This window comes from Paroedura picta, chromosome 4 (assembly GCF_049243985.1).
Source record: "Paroedura picta isolate Pp20150507F chromosome 4, Ppicta_v3.0, whole genome shotgun sequence".
Taxonomy (NCBI): Eukaryota; Metazoa; Chordata; class Lepidosauria; order Squamata; family Gekkonidae; genus Paroedura; species Paroedura picta.
Genome location: NC_135372.1, coordinates 74,824,583 through 74,850,218, shown reverse-complemented (window position 1 = coordinate 74,850,218; position 25,636 = coordinate 74,824,583). Strand labels below are relative to the sequence as shown.

At 43.0% G+C, this 25,636-nt stretch overlaps 1 protein-coding gene across 1 annotated transcript in view; it reads left to right on the top strand.

Annotated features, from left to right (window-relative positions):
* Positions 1-25,636, top strand: part of ROR1 (receptor tyrosine kinase like orphan receptor 1) — a 252,572-nt gene that overhangs the window by 179,616 nt on the left and 47,320 nt on the right. The window contains exons 3-4 of the mRNA XM_077333470.1: positions 10,741-11,028; positions 17,070-17,100. Of these exons, the coding sequence (XP_077189585.1) occupies positions 10,741-11,028; positions 17,070-17,100 (319 nt within the window). The remainder of the gene's footprint in view (positions 1-10,740; positions 11,029-17,069; positions 17,101-25,636) is intronic.

Sequence of the window (25,636 nt, the reverse complement as noted above, 5' to 3'; positions counted from 1 at the left end):
TGCCTTCAAATCAAATTGTCATTCCATGTAGGTCAGTGTTCTGATCAGTAGTGTTTTCAGAGGCTCTCCAGCCAAAAGAAGGTCATTCCTGAGACCTGACATCTGAGAATTTTGAGCCAGCAATCCTCTGCATGACAATCTGTGTTTTACCACTGTGCTATACCATTTTGTAAATTTGACCAGCCAATTCAATTGTAAACTGTGTTCATTATGAAAGAAGAAAATTTCCACGGACACTAAGCTGAGATCTGTTAGATAAATCTTTAAAAACTGTAGACAATATTGGTTCTGTTGCAAAAACTCTGACGTCCCACTAACATAATTGCACAATTTTGTCAGAACTTGAAATCTGGATGTGGCAAGACTCTGTTTGAAATGGCCTTTAAAAGGAAGGGGGAAAAAAAGGGGGGGGAGCTTTTTTATTTGTTTATTTTCTAGTTTGTGTGTACATCCTATGATATTCATCTTCAGTTTCTGGAGTAAAGATAAATGCTTATTTATAAGGGAAATACCACATTTACATATTTTAAAATGTAGCTGGAAAAACTCAGTGAGAAAAGGTCCTGTTTTGCTGTTTCTACCATACTTTTTGAAACCATCCTTTAGTACACCAAAGATTTTTAAATAAAAAATAATGTTTACATTTCAAATTAAAGGTCTTAGTAAAGGGTTGAACAACTTCAATAATGTACTGTACTTTCTTGGATGCAATGTTGGATTTCCCTGCTGCTCTTGAATAAACATTCAAGATAATATAAAATTAACTATACATTGCCATTACTAGTTTTAGTTTGCCAAATAGAAATATTCATCATAGGTAGTCACAACAATAAAATGTCACTCTAGACATTTAAGCTGCAGTAATCATATCAAGATAAAAATTCCTTTGCCAGAATTGGTATTTTGACTTTAAGCACTATTCAAGTGTCTCTTAAAGTAGTACATGCAGAGAAAGTTTCCTGTTTTAACAGTATCATTACATAGTTGTGGCAGTATGCACATTTCTCCTTATACATTTTGTGCTTGTAGACATTTCAGGCTTCTTTGAGTAAAAGAACAGCTGCAACTATTCCATAACACAAAAATTAAAATATATTGTAATATTTAGATCTTACACTATATGTCTCCAATTTATGCTCTTAGACTCATGAAGGTGACTTATGATGTGCAGTGTTTGGATTGGCAGCAGGTCAAAACCAAAAACATATTGAAGGCCAAGCTTTCCAGATATTATCTCAAGTAATTTTAAAGTTCATTATAAGGCACCTACTAGGCCTGCTACAGTAAGGGGTCTGTCAGCATTTTTCAGAAGTTTATAGCTCAGGCATGAAGAAAAAATGAAGGTGGGTTGAAATGTGGCATCCAGGGTTTAAGACTAGGAGCAAATTATTTTTGCAAATAAAATTAGAATTGACTGTTATTAAATTAGAGGTGATCTGTTTTAAAGAATTTCTAGTTTCTAAGCAACATTTTAAATGTTAAGTTGTTTTATGAAAGTGTTTTCAGAAGTGGGTAGTATGAAATGAAAGTTGCTAATCTTGAATCTGAAGAATCTTTAAATTCCTAAATGAAATTTAGCTATTTATTTTTACATGTATGCCTTCACTTCCCTATAGGCTGAGGGAAGTGAATTCTGTTGTGACTTGAGGATACCACACTAAAACTATATAAATGCCAAGGTCACAGTTTGATCCTAGGCTCTGTTTTGTGACCTGTTTTCAGTGCAAGTGACATGAACAGCAGGAAAGGCAGGGAAGGATGATGTCAGTGAAGCCCTGCATGCATCAAATTTCAGATGCACCACAGTTCCTCTCTTTCCCTCCTGCCCTTCCCCCTCTCCTCTCAAGATCCTGCAGTTATTCTAACATGCATTTCTCTGTCTCCACTAGATATTCCAGGGGGCTCCTATAGGGCTGTGAAATATAGCAAAAGGTGTCCACATGTACTATAGGTTTGGTTTCTGGCATCTTCATTATTTGTTTTCTTAAGTAGAATCTCTGTTAAAAGATTGGAAAGTATTCTTGCCTAAATATATTTGAAAGTCTCTTCCAGTTCAGGAAAACAACAATAAATAAATCAGTACAGCAGCTCCTTATATTTGTATCTGGTATGTTTTCTAAATAGTGTTTCTTGAATTTCTATCTCTATCTGTCTTATAACAGTGTCATATAATTCTTTGGTCTATCCATTATTTTTCAGTGTATCAAAAACTGGTCAACAACATTTGTTAATTGTACATCAGACATGTTTTGAGTCTCTGGGAACATTGTATATGGTAAATTAGCATCAATGGGACAAAATTAGTATTACTCATTTTAACTATATTATACAGCTACATTGCTATCTTTGAAGTGCAATCTAGTTTAGTATAGTAAAAAAAATTTATACTCAGATTTGAATGTCGTTGCTCACAAGCTCTGCACTGTTAGTGTGACTATTAAATGCAGACTGTTGTGGGAATTGAAGAATGTACAAACTCTTTCCAGTGAGCCCCCCCCCCCACATTATTTAACACATCAGGGCAGATTAGAAGAAGGAGAGGAAGAAGAAGAGTTGGTTCTTATATGCTGCTTTTCTCTACCCGAAGGAGTCTCAAAGCAGCTTACAGTCGCCTTCCCTTTCCTCTCCCCACAACAGACACCCTGTGAGGTAGGTGAGGCTGAGAGAGCCCTGATATCACTGCCCGGTCAGAACAGCTTTATCAGTGCCGTGGTGAGCCCAAGATCACTTAGCTGGCTGCATGTGGGGGAGGGCAGAATCAAGCCTGGCTTGCCTTACATTGTTGTATTGCTTTGTCCACACTCCTACTACACCAAGCTGGCTCTTAGATAGAAGCCTATCTTGGGGGAGGGGGGGATCACTTTTTCCCAGTCTGCTCATAAAATATTCAGTTAAAACCCTTTGACATCTTCATTAAAGTAGTGGTCATAACTATTTAATTACACATTGAGGTTGTTTGTTGATAGGATTCATGAGATCACAACTCGTGATCATATAAAGTCATTAAAAGCAAATCTCCTAGCCAAAGCATTTATGGATCAAAATGCACATTATGGCGGCCATGGATTCTAACCAATGGCTGCCAATGCCATTAAAAATGCTCTGAGGGCTGCAGTACAGTAGGAAAAAACAGATCTTGTTCTCCCTGTTTAAGAACTGAAACACTTGAAAAGGCACCAGTGGTGGAATGATGACAATATCTCCTCTTCTTGCTTGAAAGCAGACCCAGTCCTGTAGAATTCTTAAATGGCCAATTTCTTCTCTAAAATGGTTTTGGTGGCTTCAGGGAGAACCCTTGGCTGCCATAATATCTAGTTTGACCCTATGTTTTGAGGTGAGGCGGGGTTGTATATTCCATTCTTATCAATCAGTTTAAGATTAATCACCTCCAGGCTTGATTTCTGTAACTTTCTTTACACAGGCCTTCTCTTACCCTTGACTCAGAAATTACAGCTGGTCCAGAATGCAGCAGCTAGCATCCCACAGGGACATCTTGGGGGGCCCACATCCAGCTTGTCCTGAGGCAGCTGCACTGGTTGCCAGTGGTGTTCCAGATCAGGTTTAAGGTTCTGGTTTTGACCTTTAAGGCCATCCACTGTCTAGGTCCAAACATATCTGAGGTACTGCCTGTCACTTTATGCCCCCTGCAGGGCCCTCCCTGCTTATTTCCCCTGAGGCACAGGCTTAAAGGGGGCTCTAGGAGTCTGGGGTCAGCGAGGGTTTGGGGGATGGGATTGCTGCCATCTGTATGTTCTGTATTTCAAGGGTTGCGGATTCTATGTTTTTATTGTGGAGATATCTTATTGTAACCTACCTCCAGCCAGCTGTCTGAGAGTGGCGGGTAATAAATTACATACTAGTGTAAGACTGGTAAATATTACCAATACCATAGAGCAGGGGTAGTCAAACTGCGGCCCTCCAGATGTCCATGGACTACAATTCCCACGGGCCCCTGCCAGCAAATGCTGGCAGGGGCTCATGGGAATTGTAGTCCATGGACATCTGGAGGGCCGCAGTTTGACTACCTCTCCCATAGAGTATATATCTTCTCAAAGCAATACAACAATGTAAGGTGTTTAGGAGATCTGACAGTCTAAATGTATGTAATCGTATGTATGTAATAGTAAAATACATTTTAGTCCTAGGAAGATGTAAAAGAAATCAATATTTAATGAGCAACAGGCACTTTTTATTCCAAGGATCAGAAATACTCTTGAAAGAAATTGAGAACCTGTGTAGATGACAGCACAGAGAATTGTCTGAAAGTTGTTAAAATCTGAATACTGTTGATACCTTCTACCTATTCATGTGGAATCTTTGCAGCCCTTAAATTACAGCTTTCATTCAGTTTACATTAGTTGACATTTAGTGACATGTGGTTATGTGGCAAAGTTTATGCAGTATGCCGAGTGGCTGGATTTTATTGTGTTTTGAGTCAATTTACTTTTTTGGTCAATATTGCTTAGGTCATTCTATGAAGCGAAACGGTTCAGAATGAAGATGACTTTCCATTGGAGCTGAGATTACTTTGGTGTAGTGATTAAGAACAATGGCATCTAATCTAGCGATCTGGGTTTGATTCCCTGCTCCTCCACATACAGCCAGCTGGGTGACCTTGGGCTAGTCATAGTCCTGATACTTCTGTTCTTGAAGAGCAGTCCTGTCAGAGCTCTTTCAGTCTCACATACTTCACAGGGTGTCTGATGTGGAAAGATGAAGGGAAAGCGATTGTAAGCTGCTTTGAGATTTCTTTGGGTAGTAAAAAGTGGGGTATAAAAACCAGCTCTTCTCCTATATGAGAGTTGGCAGGTTTACATATATTGAAGTGTGTGACATGCTACAAAAACAACAGTAAATCTTTCAAACCAGGTTGTCATTTCAAATGAAAGCTGATGAGGGCAATTCATACACTAGATCAGGGATCCCCAGTATGGTGTCAGGGGACACCAAAACATTTCCTGGTGCCTGCCAAAAGGTGGATTGGGCCAGATTCTGACTGCCTATTTGGCTGTGCAGATTAAACTAACATTTCAGTGATACCTGCCACTACAGTGTTGATTTGATTTTCTCTCTCTCTGACTCTTTTTTCCTAGGTGGCCATTTAGTAGTTGCACCCATCACCCTCTGTCAGAATTTGAAATTTGCTCAGAGGCTCAAAAAAGTTGGGGATCCCTGCACTAGATAGTAGTTTTCTGTGCTCATTTTGGGTTAAGTAGCTATTATTGAACTTGTGATTTAGAAATGAATGCAGTGGAGCTTCAGGATGATGTAGGGCTTGATTTTTATTATCACATTATTAAAAATTCTTTAATCCAAAAGATGCATTATTTTAAAAGTATTTCAAGTAGCATTTGAAAGAAGATGCTAAAATGGATTAGAAGAGCTTAACATGTCTGTAGATGTCGGTTTAACATTCCACTTCTCCACAAAATGAAATAATCTTTGATCATCTTATCATATGATCAGCTCACAACCCTGAGCATGAACATTCTTAAGATGATTTTTAAAATCTCAGGTTCTCTGTAGATAAAGTCCAATTCCTCTGTAATTAGTGGAGTGAGTCCTTGGCTTCATTGGAGAGTTTCTTGTTATAGTTTAGTAAGCATTTTAGTTAACTTTAAACCATTGTGTTCGCACAGCATGTTAGACATATGGAGGTAGCTTGTAGTTCAGCAAGCAGCTGCCTTAGGTGCCAAGTCACCCGTCCATACAGTTCAGCTCCTTCATATGCATTGTTTTCATATCACCAGCAAGCTGGGGTTTCATATAATGAACTCCCTTTGAAGTGCTAGGGTCATTTGAAATCATGCGACTTCTCCCCTCCTTCTTTTTTGCCATGCTATCTTACTCAGAGTTTTTTAAACATGTTCTAATGTGAGTGCTATAGCAGTAGACCAATAGCTGGAGTGGCATCAATGAGATACATTGACTCCACTGAGTCAGTGGAGTCAATGAATCTCAGTAGGACTGATTGGCCGCCCCCCCCCCCCAAACCCAGCGATGACACCTGACAGGCACTTACTGCCATTTGGTGCCCCCACGTCACCGGGAGCAGAGGTGCTTCCAGGGATGGGGGGAGGGAAGTGGCTCCTCCCAGGGCTCCCAGTGAACCCAGAAGGGCTACTGAGGCCTTCCTCTGTGTCCATGAGGCTTCCTGGTGTAAGGGGGAGGGCCAGTGCCAAGCCTGCCCTCCCCTTTGCCCTGGAAAACCTCAGTGATGTGGAGACAGGCCATGCCAGCCCTCCTGGGGCCCAGTAGGAGCCCTTCCCTGCCTCACTGGGACTTTCAGAGAAAAACAGAACCTTTCCAAGGCAATTGGTACAATAAATTTTATATATCAATAATTTTTTTTAAGGACCAACCAAAACGGTTTCTAGATATACTCCGTTTTCACAATTTTTCTTCAGTGGTTGATTCCTTATACTCTTATCAACCAATTTTTATATATAGATAGGCCACCGGCTCTGTAAAGTATTGTGGGAAATGTCAGTCAAAAAACATTCCCCACAATACTTTACAGAGCCGGTGGCCTATCTATATATAAAAATTGGTTGAAGAAAAATTGTGAAAATGGAGTATATCTAGAAACCATTTTGGTTGGTCCTTAAAAAAATTATTGATATATAAAATTTATTGTACCAATTGCCTTGGAAAGGTTCTGTTTTTCTCTGTATATGTTTTCAACCTTTCTTCCTTTTTCGTATTGTAATTTCACTGGGACTTTCAGCAGTGTTCAGGGGGGGAAGAGGTGGGTCCGCCCAGGGCTTCCACTAGGACTGGAAAGGCCCAACATGCCCTTTCTCCATGTTCCCAAGATGAAGTGGAGGGATGGCACATTCACCCCAGGAAACCTCAGCAATGCAGAGATAGGGCATGCCAGCCCTTCATGGACCCAGTGGCAGCCCTTCTCCACCTCACTGGAGCTTCAAGTGCTGGGGGGAATGCAGGGAGGGGGACAATGTCCACCACATTCCCCCCAAAGCCCAGCAGCTGCCTCTGCGGTGCTCTGGGGGGCTCTGGAAGGGTAGAAAGGGAGGGGGGACTGGCCTGTGCCTCTCACTCCCTCTAAAGCTCCACAGCTGCCTCTATGGCAATCCATGGAGCTCTGGAGGGTGGCGGGGAGGGCGGGGGGAATGGCCACTACCTCCCCCACCCTCCAAATCCCCACGGCTGTCTCTTTGACACTCTGCGGGGCTCTGGAGGGTGGCAGAGAGGGAGGAGGACTGGCCGCCACCTCCCCCTGCTTCCCCAAAGTTCCCTGGCTGCCTGTGCACTCTTTGTGCTGCCAGCACTGTTGGGGGCGGGCCTAGAGCCTGTTGTATTTCGTATGCAATGGGCTTCTTTTCTAGTCTGTAATAAAAACGGATGAAATAGAAATCAGTAAATGAATATGGCCATTTTTCTCATACTGTATTTTTGTTTGTGTACTACAGTAACAGTTATATGCATACACAGATCGAAAGTCATTACATCTGTGTAAACCCTGAATGGACGGAACCTCATTTTCTTACAATAGAATACACAAACAAAAGAAGAAAGGGTAGTGTGATACTTAACAGAACAGAACCAGGAACTCAATATAGATAGGAACTCTTCATCCCTTGAAATGCTTGAATTAGGATCAGCATGATGATGATGATGATGATGATGATGATGATGATGATGATGATGATGATTTAGTTGTCATCCATTCAGTTGAGTCTCACTCTTCATGATCCTATGGCACAACTGCCACCAGAATTTCCAATCTTGCACCACTTCTTTTAGTTTTTTTAATGTTCTGGCTGATGTCTATTTTGATCATATGTAACCACCACGTTCTTTGTCAGCCTGGTTTCCATTTTCCACTGACCAATCCTAGCATACTTGCTTTCTCCAGTGATTTGGATCATGTGATATGGCCAAAGTAAGTGAGCCAGAGTTTTGTGATGTTGCCTACAAGTGATATATCAGGCTTTATGTGCTGTAGTATTTCCTTGTTTGTGATTTTTGCTGTCCCGGGAACTCACAGAAACCTGCTCCAACACCAAAATCAGTTCTTCTCTTGTCTGATTTTTTATTGTGCAACTTTCACAACCATAAGTGGCTATTGGAAATATGATAGTTCTAACTAATCTACATTTGTAGGTCAGGCTTATGTCCTTGCTTTTCCATGTCTGGTTCAAGCTCGTCATTGATGAGCAACCCAGAACAAACTGATGTTTAATTTCCATATTACAATAACTAGTCTGATCAATTTGTGATCCTAGAAAAATGAATTCTTGAATGCAATCAATCTCTTCAGCATCAATTGCTATTGCAATATGTCTGTTATTTGCAATTGTATTATTTTTGTCTTTTTAGTGCTTAAGGCCAAATTTCTGACTCGCTTCATTGACCTTTGTAATCAACTGTTCTAGGCCTTCCTTAGTTTCTGATAAGAGGATAGTGTCATCAGCATACCAAAGATTATTTATATTCCTTCCTCCAATCTTAATACCAGTGTTTGATTCTTTGAGTCCAATCTCTCTCATAATGATCTCAGCATATAAGTTAAACAGGAAGTGGGAAAGAATACCATATTGGCTCACTCCTTTCTCTATTTTGAACCATTCAGTGTCACCAAATAGCGTACGTACAGTGACTTCACGGTTTGCGTAGAGTGATTGCATGAGCTTGATCAAATGAACTGGCACCCGCAAATTTTGCAGGACTTCCCACAATTTGTTGTGATCCACACAATCAAAAGCTTTCTTCTAGCCAATAAAGCAGATGTAGACATACTTCTGATACTTCTGTGACTTTTCCAAAATCCAGCGCAAATTTGCTATGTGATCATGAGTGCCACACCCCCATCAAAAGCCAGCTTGAACATCTGGTAATTCTCCTTCAAAGGTTGTTGCTATGTATTGTATGATTTTGAGCCGGGTCTTACTAGCATGAGAAATGAGGACTATTGTACAATAATTAGAACAGTTTTTTGAGTGACTTTTTAATGATAATGGGATAAAGTCAGACCGTTTCCACTCCTCTGGCCAGTTATTAGTTTCCCAGATTTTCTCACACAAGGTTTTAATTGCTACACATCTCAGCAATTCCACGGGTATGATGTCAGTGCCTGGGGCCTTTTGTTTGACAGTTGACTCAAGTTTGAAAGTTGACTCAAGGCCAGCAAGAATGGCCAGTTCAAGTTCTGTTTCTGTTTCTTTTTCATTGTGAAGAGAGCGAACTTCTGCATGCGTATAGTTCTTCTGTGTATTCCTTCCACCTGTTCTTGTTGCTCTGATGGTCAGTCAGTTCCTTCTTCTATTTATCTTTGATAATGCTTTTGCAAGCAGCAAATGGCATTTGGAACCTCATTATTTGTGAAAGAGCATTTCTAGAGTCCCTTTTTGTATTTTTTTTCCAACTGCTTGCATTTCTGATTCTGATATTCTTCATTGTCTATTTTTGCTGCCCTTTGAAATTCTGCATTTAATATTCTTGCTTCCTCCCTTTTGCATGCACTTTTGCTGCTTTTCTACATTCAGCTATTCTTATAATTTCATCTGAGAGAGCCATTTTGACCTTTTTCTGGCTTCTTGTATGATATGTGTTTAACTTCTATTTCAACAACAGTTGATTGAATTTCCATCCACAGTTCATCAGGCATATTCTCTGTTACATCCAATAGTTGAAATCAATTTTTCACCTCCACTGCATATGTGAGCAGAATTTTATTTACATAGAACTTCTTTAACCCTGATGTGTTCTTGATGTTTTGGAGTTTTGTTTTGATTTTAGCCACTAACAGTTCATTATCTGAACCGCAGTCAGCACTTGGATATGGTTTGACAGCAAGGATTGAACTGGATCATCTTCAACTACATAAGATATATAGTTGATTTGGTTCCTGTGTAGTCCATTTGATGATGTACAAGTGTATAGGCAACATTTATTCTGTTTGAACCAAGTGTTCATGATGTGAAACCAATTTTCATGACAGAATTGTGGTGTTCTAAATAGAATCATAGAATCATAGAATCATAGAATCATAGAGTTGGAAGGGGGCATACAGGCCATCTGGTCCAACCCGCTGCTCAACACAGGATCAGCCCTAAGCATCCTAAAGCATCCAAGAAAAGTGTGTACCCAACCTTTGCTTGAAGACTTCCAGTGAGGGGGAGGGGGAGTAGATGGTGAAATCCTGCAATTGCAAGAAACCATCATCTGTCCAATGTGATTCACATGCCAAGGAGGTCAATATTCAATTGGACCATTTCTGTTTTGACAATTTCCAATTTTCCTTGAGTCAGTCCTCTAACTTCCCAAGTTGTTATTCAGTGCATCTTCATAAAGCACAGACCCTTGCTTTCACCATTGGAAACATCAGCACCTGGGGTTCCTGCAGGATTTGCCCCAGGCATGTCATAAAATCCAGGGCTACGTGCTGTAGGTCCTTGATCTTCTTCAGTCAATTGTTGGATACCTTCTAGCCTGAGAAGCTCACCATTGGACACCATGTTGATATCATTTGAGAGCTTTACCATAGGATTTCCTTGGCAATTTATTTACATAGTAGGTTGCCAGGTATTTCCTTAGTCCTCCCCATTTACCCAGGCTTGATACCAGCATAAGTGACCACTAGCCATATCTGAAAAAGTAGACATACACTCCACAACATTTTCTCAGTGCTGCTAAAGGCTAGGATCTGATTGTTTTTGAAAAAATAGTTTCAGAAATGCTTGCTATTTCTAACACTCATCTTTGTATTTTTGACAGATTATTTCTTGACACTTGATGAGCCTATGAACAATATCACTACTACGCTAGGCCAAACAGCAGAACTGCATTGCAAAGTCTCTGGCAATCCTCCTCCAACTGTGCGCTGGCTGAAAAATGATGCTCCTGTTGTACAAGAACCCAGGAGAATATCTTTCCGCGCAACAAGCTATGGGTCTCGATTACGGATAAGAAATCTGGATACCACAGACACCGGCTACTTTCAGTGTGTGGCAACAAATGGCAAGAAGACTGTTTCTACAACTGGGGTACTGTTTGTGAAATTTGGTAAGATTTCCTCTTTTGCAAAGTGCTTTAAGAGAAATGCTAAGTAAAAACCCAAAATCTGGAGACAGAAGTAAGCATGCTAGCCTCCAGATGGGACCTAGGGATTCTCTAGAATTATAGGTCATCTTTAGACGAAACCAGGTCCCCTGGAGAAAATGGATGCTTTGTAGAGTGGACTCTGATGTTGTACCCTACTGAGATTCCTGTCCCCCCCAGGTTCCATCCCCAATTCTCCAGGAATTTCCCAAACTGGAGCTGGCAACCTTACCCCTATTTGTGTGCCCTCTGGCCCAACTGGTCCGGAAGTATGGGTTGGTGTGTCATCAGCATGCTGATGATACCCAATTCTGTCTCCTTATGGGCATCCCCCTGGAACTCCCCCCAGAACCATTTGCCAGATATTTGGAGGCCATGACTGGATGGCTCGAGCAGAGCCATCTGAGACTCAATCCCTCCAAGACGGAGGTCCTGTGGCTGGGTAGGATGGGATTGGATCAGGCAGCATGTTTATTCTCCCATTCCCCGGCAGGGCCACAACTGTCTATTGCGTTGCAAGTTAGGAATGTGGGGGTGACCTTAGATTCCTCACTAACTATGGAGGCACAGGTCAAGAAGGTAGCTAGCCAGGCATTTTTCATCTTCGCCAGGCTCAGCTACTAGCGCCCTACCTTTCATCTGAAAACCTAGCTATCGTGATGCATGCAAAGGTCACTTCCAGAATTGAGTTCTGTAACTCACTCTACATGGTCCTGCCCTTGACCCTGACCCGGAAATTGCAGCTGGTGCAGAATGCAGCTGCTAGGGTCCTCACTGGTGTGTCTTGGACTGCCCATATTCAGCCAGTGTTGAGGCAACTGCATTAGCTACCAGTTGTGGCCGGATCAAGGTCATGGTGCTGACCTTGAAGGCCCTTCGCGGTCTGGGACCCACATATTTGAGGGATCGCCTCATGCCCTACGTCCCTGGCAGAGCTTTATGCTTAGCAGATTCCAACTTATTGAACATTCTTGGCCCTAGGGAGACTCGCCTGACCTCGACCAGGGCCATGGCCATTTTGGACCTGGCCCCTACCTGGTGGAATGAGCTCCTGGAGGAGCTGTGGGCCCTCAGAGAGCTCTCTGCTTTCTGGAAGGCTTGCAAAACGGAGCTCTTCCACCAGGTTTATGGTCGAGGCCAGTGCTAGAGCCAATATAACGGGTACCCCCCCCCCGGCTGGAGCGATTACATCCAGCTCCGACCATCCCCATGTTGCCTCTGTAAGTTCTTTGGAAAGTATAAGAGTCTTGCCACCTGGAATCACTGAAATTTGTATGGGGGTTTTAGTGGGTTTTAATGGGTTTTATTGTATGATTGAATTTTTATGTAACCCACTGCGAGCCGGTTCTGGGAGCAGCGGGCTAAAAGTCAAATGAATGAATGAATGAATGAATGAATGAATGAATGAATGAATGAATGAATATTCATTCAGGGGGGAAACTAGCAATCCTAGCTAGAGGAAGTCACTTTATTGATTGAAGTACAGACATCATATATAGGAACAGAAACTTTTCCATGATTCTTCACCTTATCATAGTCCTTGTACAAAAAAAGGGAATTGCTCAGGGCCATTCCGCACCAGGATCTATGTAGCAAATTGGTTTCAGAACGAAAAAACGCCATTTTAAATAGTGGAATATGTCGTTATGCATACCTGCCTTTGTAGTGGAATCCAGTTGCGTTTCTATTGTTTCCCACAGGTTTCCAGTCTTGGCAAAAATCGCTAGCCAGGAAGCGATATTGCCGAGCTTTGTCCTGCCCCTGGCCGTCAATCAAACCAGCAGCTCCCGAAAAGCCCGTTTCCCTTTAAGGAAGGTTTTTTAAAAAAAGAAATACACGTTGCAACGAATCTGCGTTGATTCGTTGCAACGGAGAGACCCATCTAGCTAGCAGGTGGTGTTTGAACTGCCGTTTCATTGTTGCCACGCTCCCCCCGAGTGGAAAAAAAATACCCCCCCCCCACATGGGCGCGATTTTCAGCCGAAAATACAGTGAAAAATAAAGGGAAAATAAACCAGCAAATGGGGCTGTGTGTTGCTTGGTGCTTGGTGACTTAAAACAGCTCTGGGGAGGGACTGCAGCTGGGGAAGCCTCGCTGGGTAAACGAAGGCTCGCCGGTGCGTTGATCTCCGCTCGCTACGAGAAAAAAAATGGCAATCGCTTCACCGGAAGATCAGAGGAGGGACCCAGGGGGAGGGACTTTGCAGAAACCGCAACAATGGTAATGCACAGAACTTTCCCACTAGTGTTGCAGATTGGTTGCAAGAGGGTAGCGCTTTCCGGAGGGTGAATCCACTTTTTGGGATTTCCCTAAAAGCGCTAAAACAAAGCGCTTTTTGCGGATCGGTTTCAGGAGTGTGGCAGATTGTCAACGACGTTGTGCATAACAGCAAATTAGTAGCAATTTCAATTTGCAACCATTGTGCAATTTTGAACGAGTGCGGAAGTATCCTCAGTTTATTATCTCATTCTAGTCTTTTGCTTTTCATAAATGTTTTATATAGATACTAGAAGTTAAGCCCGCTGTACGCTAAATACAGCGGGCCCTAGGAGGCTCTCCCCCTGTCCCCCTCACAGTTGTGTGCCTGGGCTCACCTGTTGGGCTGCTGCCGATAGAGCAGGAGGCATGCACAGAGGAGGAGGAGGAGGAGTCGCGCCAGGGACTGCTGCGGGAAACCCTCAGCAGGCGGCTTCGCGGAAGCTGGGAAAGGTCGATGGGGCACGCAGGCAACCTAGGGCCGGGCTCCCGGGCTGCAGACAACATGGATGAGCGCTTCCTCCCCCCTGCTCATCCCCCCACCCCTCCCTGTTTCCGGCATGCATTGCACGGGGATGCAATGCATGCTGGGGCTGGTAGTCCAGCCACCGCCGGAGCGCAGCAGGCGCTTGTGGAAAGCTGTGGCGAGCACTCGCAGTCCCGATGGAGGAGCTTGAGTTGGCGATCCTCCAGGTTCCTATTGCGGCGGCTGCTTGCTGGTTGGGGGGGGACGGAGCGGGAGAACGTCGGAGGTCAGCGGGAACGGCTTCTGCCAGGTCAGGCACTCCTTCGCCACGGTGAGGGAGCGCCCGGCCCGGCAGAAGCCGGGAGAACGTCGGAGGCGGCCGGGAGCGGCTTCTGCCGGGTCGGGTGCTCCTGCCGGCTCGGGCGCCCCAGCCCCGGCCCCGGCAGAAGCGACTGCCGGGGGCTCCCCCAGGCGGCGGCCTGACGCGGCGAGAGGCGCTTTGCGCCTCTCGCTGTGTCAGGCCGGGAGCAACTGTGAGCTGCGCTGCACGCGGCTCACAGTTCCTGGGGCTGGGAATCGGAGGGACCAATCGGCAGGTGCTTCGCGTCTGCCGATTGGTACCTCCGATTGTCTGTCATGAGGAAGGGTCCAATCTGGACCCTTCCTCATCCCGGACTCATCCGGCCCCAGAACCCCTTACTGTTTTATTTAGTCTGTGGCGCCTGCGGCGCCACGGGTGGTTTACAGATAAGAGACTGGATTCCAATGTTTCATTCAATTAATTATGGATCCTTCACTTGTCCAAGGAGACTTCTGCCAGTGGAACACAACTATTTTTCCAAGCGATGGGGTTTCTGGAATGCCTTTCCTCTACAGATTTATCTATCCCTGACTTTGTCTTTTAGATGCCATGCCAAATTGTTTCTTTTTGCCCAGGCCAGACAATTAGTTGGTCTTTATTACTGCCCACAAGTCATTTAGAAGCAGAATTTTTTGCCTAAGCATTTAACTAAAGGCCTCCATCTTTTTAGTGCTGTTTTTCTGGCTTTCTACTAGACTGAGGACTGTTTCAGAAATACTGATTCTTTGTTTTTATGCTGACTTTATAAACCTAGCGGGTCCTTTTAAAATGCTGGTTCCAATTTATTATAATTTGTGACGGAGCTTTTAGTTTTAGCTTTTATTGTGACTGTTAATCACCCTGAGAGATCTCTAGAAAGGTGAGACATAGAATCTCTAAACAAATAAAGGCATCATCATTAGCAAAGTGAAATTTTTTGGAAACAACCTATTATATTAATGTATATTATATTTATTGATTAATAACTCATGTTGAGTAATATATCCGCCCTGAACCAACCTTCCCTGACCCTCCTGGAGCTGGCTGCAGATTGGGATCAGACAGGTTGGGTGCAGAGGTGACATGTCAGCCCAACTCCTGCCTTCCCCAACACTCCTGGGGCTGGCTCAGCAGATGCCAAGCCTGTCTGTTGCCCTTTTCTAAATCCCTTTAAATGCCTCCTAAGCTGCCAAACAGCTGATCCCCAAAGAGGCTTCTTTCCAGCTGTTTTTCGGTTTGTGTGAAGGCTTTTTCTCCCCCTACAGCCTGCCAAATAGGTGGTCCCTGGAGAAGTTTCTCTCTGCAGCAGGATCAGCTATCTAGTAGCTGATTCAGTTGAATCAGTTCAAGTTTTCTGAATTGGCCAAAATCGAATTGATGCACTGAATCTTTGATTTGGTTTATTTGAGTTTTTACTGAATCAGGAAAGCTCACATGAGAAAAGTGCCTTTTTTCCTTGGTGAATATGCCCAGCTGTAATCCTGGGAGAACTCCAGTTACCCTACCTCAGTTTCAGTTCTCATTTGTCCTATATTTATTTATTAAATTACATATATGTCACAAAAGGACTATTATTCAAGAAAAAGCAGGTTCAAAAGCTACTTGGATGCACTTGCCTGCATGTTTAGCTACAGTTTTTAATTTAAAATGATTTCATGATTAATTTTGAAATGAACCTTTCTTTCCGTCTTGTTAAATTTTATCATAATACTAGTAATCAAGCCTGCTGTAATAAAAATACCGCGGGCACTAGGCAAGGGAGGCCGCTTCGCGCCTGCCGATTGGCCCAGCCGATGGTCTGTCCGGAGGAAGGGGCCAATCGGCACCCTTCCTCATCCCGGACAGAGCCTGCCCTAACCAAGAGCCCTCCCACCAAGCCCTTACGGCTTTATTTAGTCTGCGGCTCCTGCGGCACCGCGGGCTGTGTTAAGAAAGCCCTTTGCAAGCAGGAATACAGTGGGCGCTAGGACCCAGGGGAGGTGCAGATCTCTCTCTCTCTCTCTGTGTCTCTCTCTCCCTCTAGCTGCAGGTCTCTTGGTGTGCCTCACAGCAGGAGGCATAGCAGGTAATGCAGACTTGTTCTTAGGAGGGAAGGAGGGCTGGTGTGCAGTTTGGGGCAGCTCTTTGTCTCTCTTTCCCATCGTCACAGCAGGGGTGGCTCTCTCTGTGTTTCTCTCTGCCTCCATCGCAGCAGGAGCGATAGGAGGGAATGAGGGCTCGTGTGCAGTCTGGCAAGGCTCTGTGTGTCTCTCTCTGTCTCTGGCATGTCTGAGAGGAATGTGGCTAGCGTCCAGGGAGGGAGGGAGGGAGCTGTAGGGGCAGGCTGCACTCTGATTGCCCCTATTCCAACTTGGACAGCCAGGCACGTCCCACCCCCCAGGCTGTTTCACAAATATATAGAGGAACCATGGATAAGGATTTGTTTTGGAAAACTACTTGTTTGTTTTTTGAGGGACACTGGAAAAAGTCCTAAATGTTGCAAGCAGATCTAGAACTTTTAATGCTACTTGAATACTTGAGTGTTCAAGTATTAGTTCTGTCGTTCATTCTCATAGTTTATGACAGCAAATACACAAAAGATATCAGTAAAATAATAAAAGCCTGTGGTAAAAAAATTCATTGAGTCCATTTATAGTCTTTTTTTCAGTTACTTAGAATCATCCAGAACTGGGAAAATTCACATACATTTTCTTTGGGAACATGCATCTCAGACTCGATTACCGAGCTGCTAAGGACAATGAATGAACAGAAGCTGTTACATGTATTTACTTGATAATTAGTGCTGTTACTTGATAATTAGTGCTGCAACAATAATTTTGGCCTATATTTTAGAAACTTGAAACTAATAAAGTAAAATCCTATTCAGTATGAATAAATTATTTTTAGTGGCCTATGTGATCCTAAAAATTCTTTTCTGTTTTTTTAAAAATCTTTTTTGATAGGTCGTCCACCAACAGCCAGTCCAGGAACATCGTAAGTTATTTCTGCCAATTAATAATTTATTTATGTTTTTAAGTAATAACTTTCTAGTTGCCTTGAATTCTCTATTTGGACATTTGCCTACACAGCTGTGGGTCACAGTGTGCCTAATAGTCTCCTTTCCTTTTTGATGCTGTTTCTTCAGAGTTGATAAATGTTACTAGTCTCTTCCGCAATGGTAACTTGGGGGTGAGGAGGGAGAGAATGTAGCTAAATATATGATTGAATATCATGACTGTATAAAGTTAGAATGCCCATGACTTCAACCATCATTGGTTGATTTAATTCTTATAGTCTCAAAGTAGGCTGATAAAGGTTAGTTCTCTTGTGAGATAATGATGGATTTCAGTAACATTGTATAAAGCCTCTTAATTTTCATAAATACAAATGCAACCTACCTTTAACAGAAAAAGAAAACTGGAATAATTACATATGTTAACATATTTAAAAATTAGATGTCACACTTACAGAATCATGGAATACCCTAATTGAACTGCCGTATTTTTTGCAGTGCATGGATGTAAATGTGCATCTGATTTAATATATTACTGGTCTTGTGTTAAGTATTAAAATAAAATATATTTGCCTAAATATTGCAATGCTGTAATCTTGCAACGTAAAGCAGAAGGGCAGAACATGATCAGTCTATTACCTAGCCAGTCAAGAGGGGAAGGAAAAGCTTCATATGTACCCTGAGGCAGCTGACAGATTATTTTTTCTGATCTGTACCAGATTGTCTTTTAAGATTTTTAATAATTTTTCTAACCAGGTACAGAGTTTTACATTCAAATTCAACTAGGAATCTTGGGTAGCACCAAATACCTTTGAAAGCAAGGCTAGAGAAGGGTTTCCTTCTGGAGAGCAGACTACCTGTATTTGATTAAATGACTACTTTAGTGTAGGGCAGCCCCTAAGAACATTCACCTGAATCCTGCTAGCCAAGAAAAAATTGCTTCAAACCACTTTGTGATTCTGAAAGTGTTAAAGTCTTTTCCCAGTGATCCATTATTTGCCATGAATTGAAATCTGAGATAATGTTCATGACTTAAGGGCCAGCCTACTCTTTTAATGGCCTTGCCAAATTGCTGAACTATTTCACTGCTACTATGATGGATCAGCAGCCAGGAGATAGATAGAACAGTTCAGTGTGGAAACAACAGCAGCAATCGCAGACATGGTATAGTAGATTTCAGGAGATAAAGGACATTACTTAAAAGGGGAAAATAGTTGAGGCCTGGGAAAATGGCTAGAACAGCAACCTTGTCCATCTTCATGTCATTTCCCCTCCATTCTCAGTTCTTGTATCATTTATCCTAGACTTGATGGTGCTCTCAAGGAAGGTTTTGAAGGGCCTGACATTGGGGTATAGAACAAAATAGCTTTCTGGGTGTAAAAATGAAACACTGAGGCAAAGTGGACTTTTAAACACACTTTCAGCATGTCTCATTCCTTTGAAAAGCAGAGATCACATTTAGTAATCTCTGGAACATTTTCTCCTAATTTTCTTTTGGGAAATGGATTGAAGGATCACAAATAGATACTGATTTCTAGTTACGTTTGTACAAAATGCTTTTGGGATGGTGTGGGTAAAAGCCTGATCTAGATGATTTCAGATGGATCCTCATGAATGCATATGATTTTTACACTGAAATGAAATAAAACCACTTCTGTAGACCATGTTGATAGCCACAGCTTGCACCAAAAAAATCACAGATCCACACCCTTGTGGCAATGCCATTTGGCAAAAACATGGATCCAAAAGTTGGTTCCTCATGGATCCTCAGGGTTTTGCATCCAGTCACCTCAAACTCAACATAAGATAATCTATTCCAGTCTTCCCTAACGCCTGGGCTTCGGACTGGTATCGGGGTGTGGAGCTCTCAATACCGGGCCACGGCGGGGAGGGAGGGAGGTGTGGGGAGGGAGGGACCACTTAGGTGGCCGATCACTCCTGGGCCCTGGCACAGCGAGCACCGCACTGCGGGGGGCAAAGCACAGGCGTGGAACTGGTGCAAGTGCAAATGCACAGGCGTGGAACTGGCTCGTTTGCACCTGCTGGTGTGCTGGTGCCCGCGGCTCCCTCTCTCCCCCAGGTACCTGGCCCAAAAAAGGTTGGCGACCACTGATATCAATAACCATAGCATACACCCCAAAAATCACAGATCCATGCCTCCCTGACCCCACCATGGAGCAAAAACGTGGTTCCAAAGCATGGATCCCGATGGATACATGGAGTTTTGCTTTTAGTTACTCTCAAATCATTGCCCAGTTACTTATCATGACATTAGGTGTGGGCACTTTTAGCACCACAGAAATCTCCAAATGCACATCTCTGTGGATCCTCAGAACATTTGTGTTGCATTACCCAAAACACAACTCCACATACTGTTTTCTTTTCCTCATATTTCAACATGAGAAGCATGGATCCACTGATTTGTGCTGTTGCCATGGTGGAAATCCAGGGTTTCAAAGCTTGGATCCTAAGGATATTTGTGTTGGTTCAGCCAAGACTCACAGTCACTTATCTCCATATCAACAGAAGACAACACAGAAATCATGAGTCCACTGCTTCTTGGTATCACTGTATTCAATATACTATCTTTATCCAGTTGTTTTTGGAGGACATCAATTGCACAGCCCTCCTTCCTTTCTATCTGCATGCTCATTGTCCCTTTTGACATTCTGTAGTTCAACATAATTCAATCATAGGTGTCAAGGGGTAATTTGGGAGGCATTTTGGAGAGGATCTGGTTTGCCCCTTTGCCCTCCCTTCCAGGGTCATTTACCTGACTAATCACACATTTTAGTGTTCCCTTGACTTTGGACTTTCCCTTGTTTTACATCCAATGATAACTGAGGCATCGCCTAGTTGATTTTCTGCAAGAGTTGGTTGTGACTTGTATAGTCACCCCACGGTTATTCCCCCCTCCCCATAAGATTTATAGATTCATGCTAACACACACTTATCTGCCAGGTCTGATTTTAGAGTTGGCAAGTGACTGCACTTTCTCCCATTGGCCAAACTTCTGTTTTTTTCTGAGTGGTAGAGTGTAAATGAGTGGTTGGGCTCGAGTGATGGGTAGGGTGCAGATGAGGGGCACACATTGTGGGGTGGGGAGGCCCACCCTTTCTCTTATGATGCAGGGACCCTTCCCAGTGGAGGCTCACCTAGTGCCAATAAAGGAGGAGCCCCCCGCCGTTAACTGTTCCCCCCCCCCCGTTAGTCCTACGAGTTCTATTTTGGTGGTGTGGCAGGCGAGGATGCAGAGGAGTGTTCCTCATCGCAGATGTATAGTCTTTTTCCAAAGTTCAAAGACGAACAATTCCTTGAGCAGTCCAAGGAACAGCAGTTGCTCACACTGTTAATGGAGGAGGAACCTGACTTTGCAGAGCTGGGGAGATGGGGACTAGAGAACTTCTAGCCCCCTCCACATCAAAAGCCACTGTGTCTACATCTGCCTCAAACACACCCTTGTGCCCATCCTTGAGGACTAACGGTGGAGCTCATTCACAGCCTCATTCATGGCTTGCAGTCCCACCTTGGGTCCCAGATTTCATCCAGAGCTTTGGGACCACTTCCCAACAATTCTCCGTGGCCCCTGTGTTGTGAAGTGCAGGATTTGCAAGGCCCACATTCGCCATGGTTCAGACCCAAATCACTTTTCCTCCTCTACTCTCTGCCAGAACCTGCAGCATATCCACTCTACTGTAACGACAACTGGTCCATAGTTCTCCATCTAGTAAGATGGGCCCCTAACATCTCCCACACCAAGGGCCAAGTTTATATTCTTTTCCAGGCATACTTCCCACTCTTCAGGGCCCATGCCAAATACTTCTGAATTTCTGTTTTTCTCCATACCATCCTATGTTGAAGTCCAATGTCTTCGTCTACATAAATTCCTGAGAAATAAGTCTTCAGTTGCTATCTGCCAAGGGATGTCCTGACAGATCTCTTCTTGCAGTGTCCCGTGATCTACCCATTCCCGTTGACTGCCGCCCACGTTCTCTGGCCTTCAGGGTACCTTGGTCTTCTGTTTTTGCATGGACTGAGTGAAGGGTTAGGAGGCCTTGGGGCTCAAAATGTCACCATTTTGGGATATGGGATGGAAAGAGTCCTGTTGACTCATCAGAGTTTGGGACTCACCATGGATAGATCCTCCACTAGAGGTGTCGCATATTCTAGCAGGTGCCAATCCATCTGGGTGGGCAGGTGCAGATAACATTGGCAGGTGGCCATGGTGATCCAGACAGAGGCTAATGCTCAGTAATCTGCCCGTGTGGCCACAATCTAGGTGGGATTAATAGAGGGGAGTAGAACCACTCCCTCCAATGGAATCCAGTGCTCCCTCCCAGGATGCCCTTAAGAAGGCTTTTGATGGGAAGAGTATCCTTCCAAACCCAACAGTCCCAGTGGAGAAATAATGGTCACATTCAAGGTAGAATGTCAGGATGGGAGAGTAAAGCTGTAGGCTGCAATGGGATGTTTTGCCACAAACATCCATGAACGATGGTTTGTGACTTCTGTTACTTAGGATTAAACTTCTGGAGATACTGCACGGAGGGGCGGTGGAAGTGGTGGGATGGTGTTAGGGCTGACCTGTGGCCGCCCCCTTCCACAGGAGGGAGAGGCTGAAAACATACCCAGCTACACCTCGCCCCCCAGAGACAGTCCAACATACCTGCCTTTGCTTGGCTACCCGGCTGCCAGTCATGCCCCAGAGTTCATCTACTTGGCCATGCTAGAACTGCAGTTTGTCAGTCACAGAGCTGAAAGCAGCCCACCAGTCATATATAGTTGGTGCCCAGTGCTTGACAACTCCCAAGTTTTTGCAATTCCAAGTAATAAACAAAGCGTTTATTGCACTTCTTGTGGCAGGTTCTTAAACTGGCCAGTGGCTTCCACCAGCATGGAGGCTTCCAGATTCTATGGCATATAAATGTAAATATGTTACTGCTTTTTTATGTTACAATTTATTTTGGTATAGATGAAGTTCTAGCAACTAATTTTTAAAAAACATAATTCAATAAATTTCTCTTTCTCTTTCTTTCCTCCCCTCCCAATAATACTAGCATACTATCATAATTCTTAGCATACACTTAGCACATACTTGTTGATGTGGCATGTTTTAGAATCTGGCTGTATGAATTTGAAACTCCCATCAATCTAATTGATGCCATAATGGTTCATTTGTAGAACTTAAGCACAAAATATATGCAGTCTGTCAAAATCACTGGCTGGTTTTGCTTTAGAAACTTTCTATAAAGGGATAGGAACTTCAGGGAAATAAAAGCTTATTGTTCTGCTCTGGCTACACATTTTGATTTTTAAAATTAGACTTTGTCATCACTCTGAAAGCAGAACCTTAATGATATAATGAAGCTCATACTTCATAGGTGTCTGTGATTGAAAGACAACTTATAAATGCCAAAATAAATGTCTAGTTTTTAAACACACCCTCCCAGTCTGATTAGGGGTACTACATTTGTGAGAACATGCTTCTGTGCCTGAGTCCTGAGCTTAGCTGGGAACTGAGTGTGCCAATGCATTCTGTATGTTTGGTTGTTATCTCTGATCTTGCAGCCAGGGCTGTGCATATACCATCACCCTTTAACAGCTAATATCCTTACATTGAGAAGATGATGCAAAAACCTGGATTTAGTCTCTTCTTGCTCCATCAAACATCCAGTGAGTGGAACTATAACATCTGGGGAGAAATTTCTGTATGTCCACTCCCAAAGCGCCATGAAGCATGTGCATGGGTCACTGCACTGAAATGACAAAAGTGAAAACAGACAGCTCCAGTTACAAGTCCCTTTTTCCAGGCAATGGGAAATGTGCATACAAACACAAAATGCCCTTCTTCAAAACAGGAAGTGGGAATCCCTGGCATATAGTGGGATTTGGAATGCACCACTATTTGACATACAAATTGGTTATGATAAAGTAAATTATTATTGGGGTGGCCTTGAAAATATACATAATAAATTACTGTGTGATATTGTGCACTTAAAAGCATGGCCAATCAAGTTTATTGGTACAATGGAAATGCTGGGTCAAGCAGAGTCCCCCCCCCCCCCCGCGTAACCTCTGGTCTTGCACCCCTTCTGGCTTCTAATTCTCACAGAATTAGAAAAAAATAATTTCACCTTTATGGGTGCTGCAACTTTTTCCAGCTGTAAGATGGGTGTTTCCCTACATATGCAGAAAAGTATGACTTTGTGAATTAACCAAACAAACAAGTCTGATGAGGACTGAACATGCTCCAGAAGCAATTGAAGAGAGCCAGTTAAAGGAGGGAAAGAAAGCGAGGAAATCAGCCTGCTGACATTCCAGACATCTTATCAAATTATGTAGGGAGAAATGTGGGAGGGTTATCCAAATAATGTTCTTGCTCACATAGTTTTTCATGGACTTTTGGTTTGTTCTCTTTTCAGAAGAAAGGACTTACTTCTAAGTAAGCTTGCATAGGCTCGCTTTGTAAAATTTTCTATTGAAATTATTTGAGTCCCCCCCCCCCCATGTAACCTCTGGTCTTGCACCCCTTCTGGCTTGTAATTCTCACAGAATTAGAAAAAAATAATTTCACCTTTGTGGTGCTATAATGTAAAATACTGGAATTTCCAACAGAATCTGTATATCTGGGCTTAAATCCTATTTCAAAATTCTTCATAGCTACAAGGTTTTAAAGGTAGTGTAGAGGTGAGCCACTAAATATTGATCAACGTTAAAAATAAAATCCATGGAAAATAAATGTCAAGCAAAAAAAGAAACAAAAGTAATGTATATAAAGATATTGACATAGATATAGTATGGCTTTTCAGGAATGGCCTCTGGCTTATTTTAAAGTAGAAACATAATAAATAGAAAAATTAAAATAAGAAAAACTGAAAATTAATTTCTGTTGTGGTACTTTTAAGGGGGTTTCCTTTCCGTTATTCGGTTGGGAGGGTTTGTGTTTTTTGTTTTTGCTACAGAAAACAAAGAGGAGATAAAGAGTTTTTCAAACATGTGATGTAATTTAGATACACAAAATGTTGAATATTCCATCGTTTGACTGAAAACATATGCAGATGCCTATATTACACAGAATTTTCAGATATAATAGAAACCCCTTACTCTTTTCTACTTAGGCACTCTAGTCCTATACACATTATAGTGGACTGACTGAATTACAGAGATCATTATAAAAATAAATATACTTTATGCCTCTAGACTACCCAAAGCAGTGTGAAAAGCAAAAAGCTATGTTATGCCATGTCACTGACAAAAACCATGTTACATTCTACCAACATTACTTCATCTTGGATTTTTAAAAAATCTCAGCCATGCCAGGTTCATATGATGGCCTGTGCTTGTGCCTGTCTTCTAAATTAAACATTCCCAGGTAACGGCCTGGGTGTTGTCAACCTGGAGAAGAGAAGATGGAGACAGCTTGGGGAACTTTCGTCCCTTTTTAACGCAACTTCTGGCTTAACTTTTGTGGTTGCAACTTCTTAGCACTGGGATTCAGGAATACCTGTGTTTGGCTGTTGATGGGAAAACCTTTCAATCTTTCAATATAAGCTATTTCCACCTTTTAAAGCTGGATTGCAAAGTAGATAAATCATCAGTATATGGTGTATTCCAGTCAGCATGTTGTTTAAGAATGTAATTTGTTACAGAATACAGTGTTAATTTCTGTGGCAAGCACAACCAAGGCAGATTTTTAACTTAGGTAGGGGAAATCAGCAAATAGATTTGGGAAAGTTTTTATACCAATAGAGAAAAACGGAGGGGCCCTATTTGCTGGTGGAGGTATGTAGGAAAGGATAATAGGAATTTAAAATATGTGGTAAAGCGAGGGAAGTTTGAAGGAGCAATACATGGCAGTGGGCTAGCAATCAGAATCTTGATGACCCACTAAGGCTGATTCCACACAGTGGTGGCTGTTGGTATGGTACATAAAGCTCTGCAGCTTTATGTCCCATGGAGGACACATTTCAGCAGAACACAGTGGGACACAATCCCAGCTTCTTGCAAAATAAAAAAATGCCCTGGTCCACCCCACGGAACAGCAAAGCACTGTGAAGCAGACCAGGGCATATTTGCCCCATCTGGGCCACTGTAGAATGGGCTCTTCTCTGTTCACACAGGTCTGCCACAGGACAGGCCCTGTTGGCCCCACCGTGGGCTTCGGGAACACGGATTCTCCTGCATTCCCTTAGCCTGGGGCAAATAAGGAACCAATCTGCAACAGGCTCTGGAGGGGGCCTGCCCAGTGGCTGCATCATGTGGAAGCGGGGAATAGCCCACTCAGCCTATTCTGCCTGTGCAGAATCAGCCTAAATGTTGAAACTTCAGAATGTCTGTGCTGTAAAGAGTAAGCAAACAGAATTATTAACAAAATATGTATCTATATTTATAATTTGCTGGCAGCTATAGGAAGAGAGCCTCTTGTGGCACAGGGTAGTAAGGCAGCAGAAATGCTGTCTGAAGCTCTGACCATGAGGCTGGGAGTTCAATCCCAGCAGCCGGCTCAAGGATGACTCA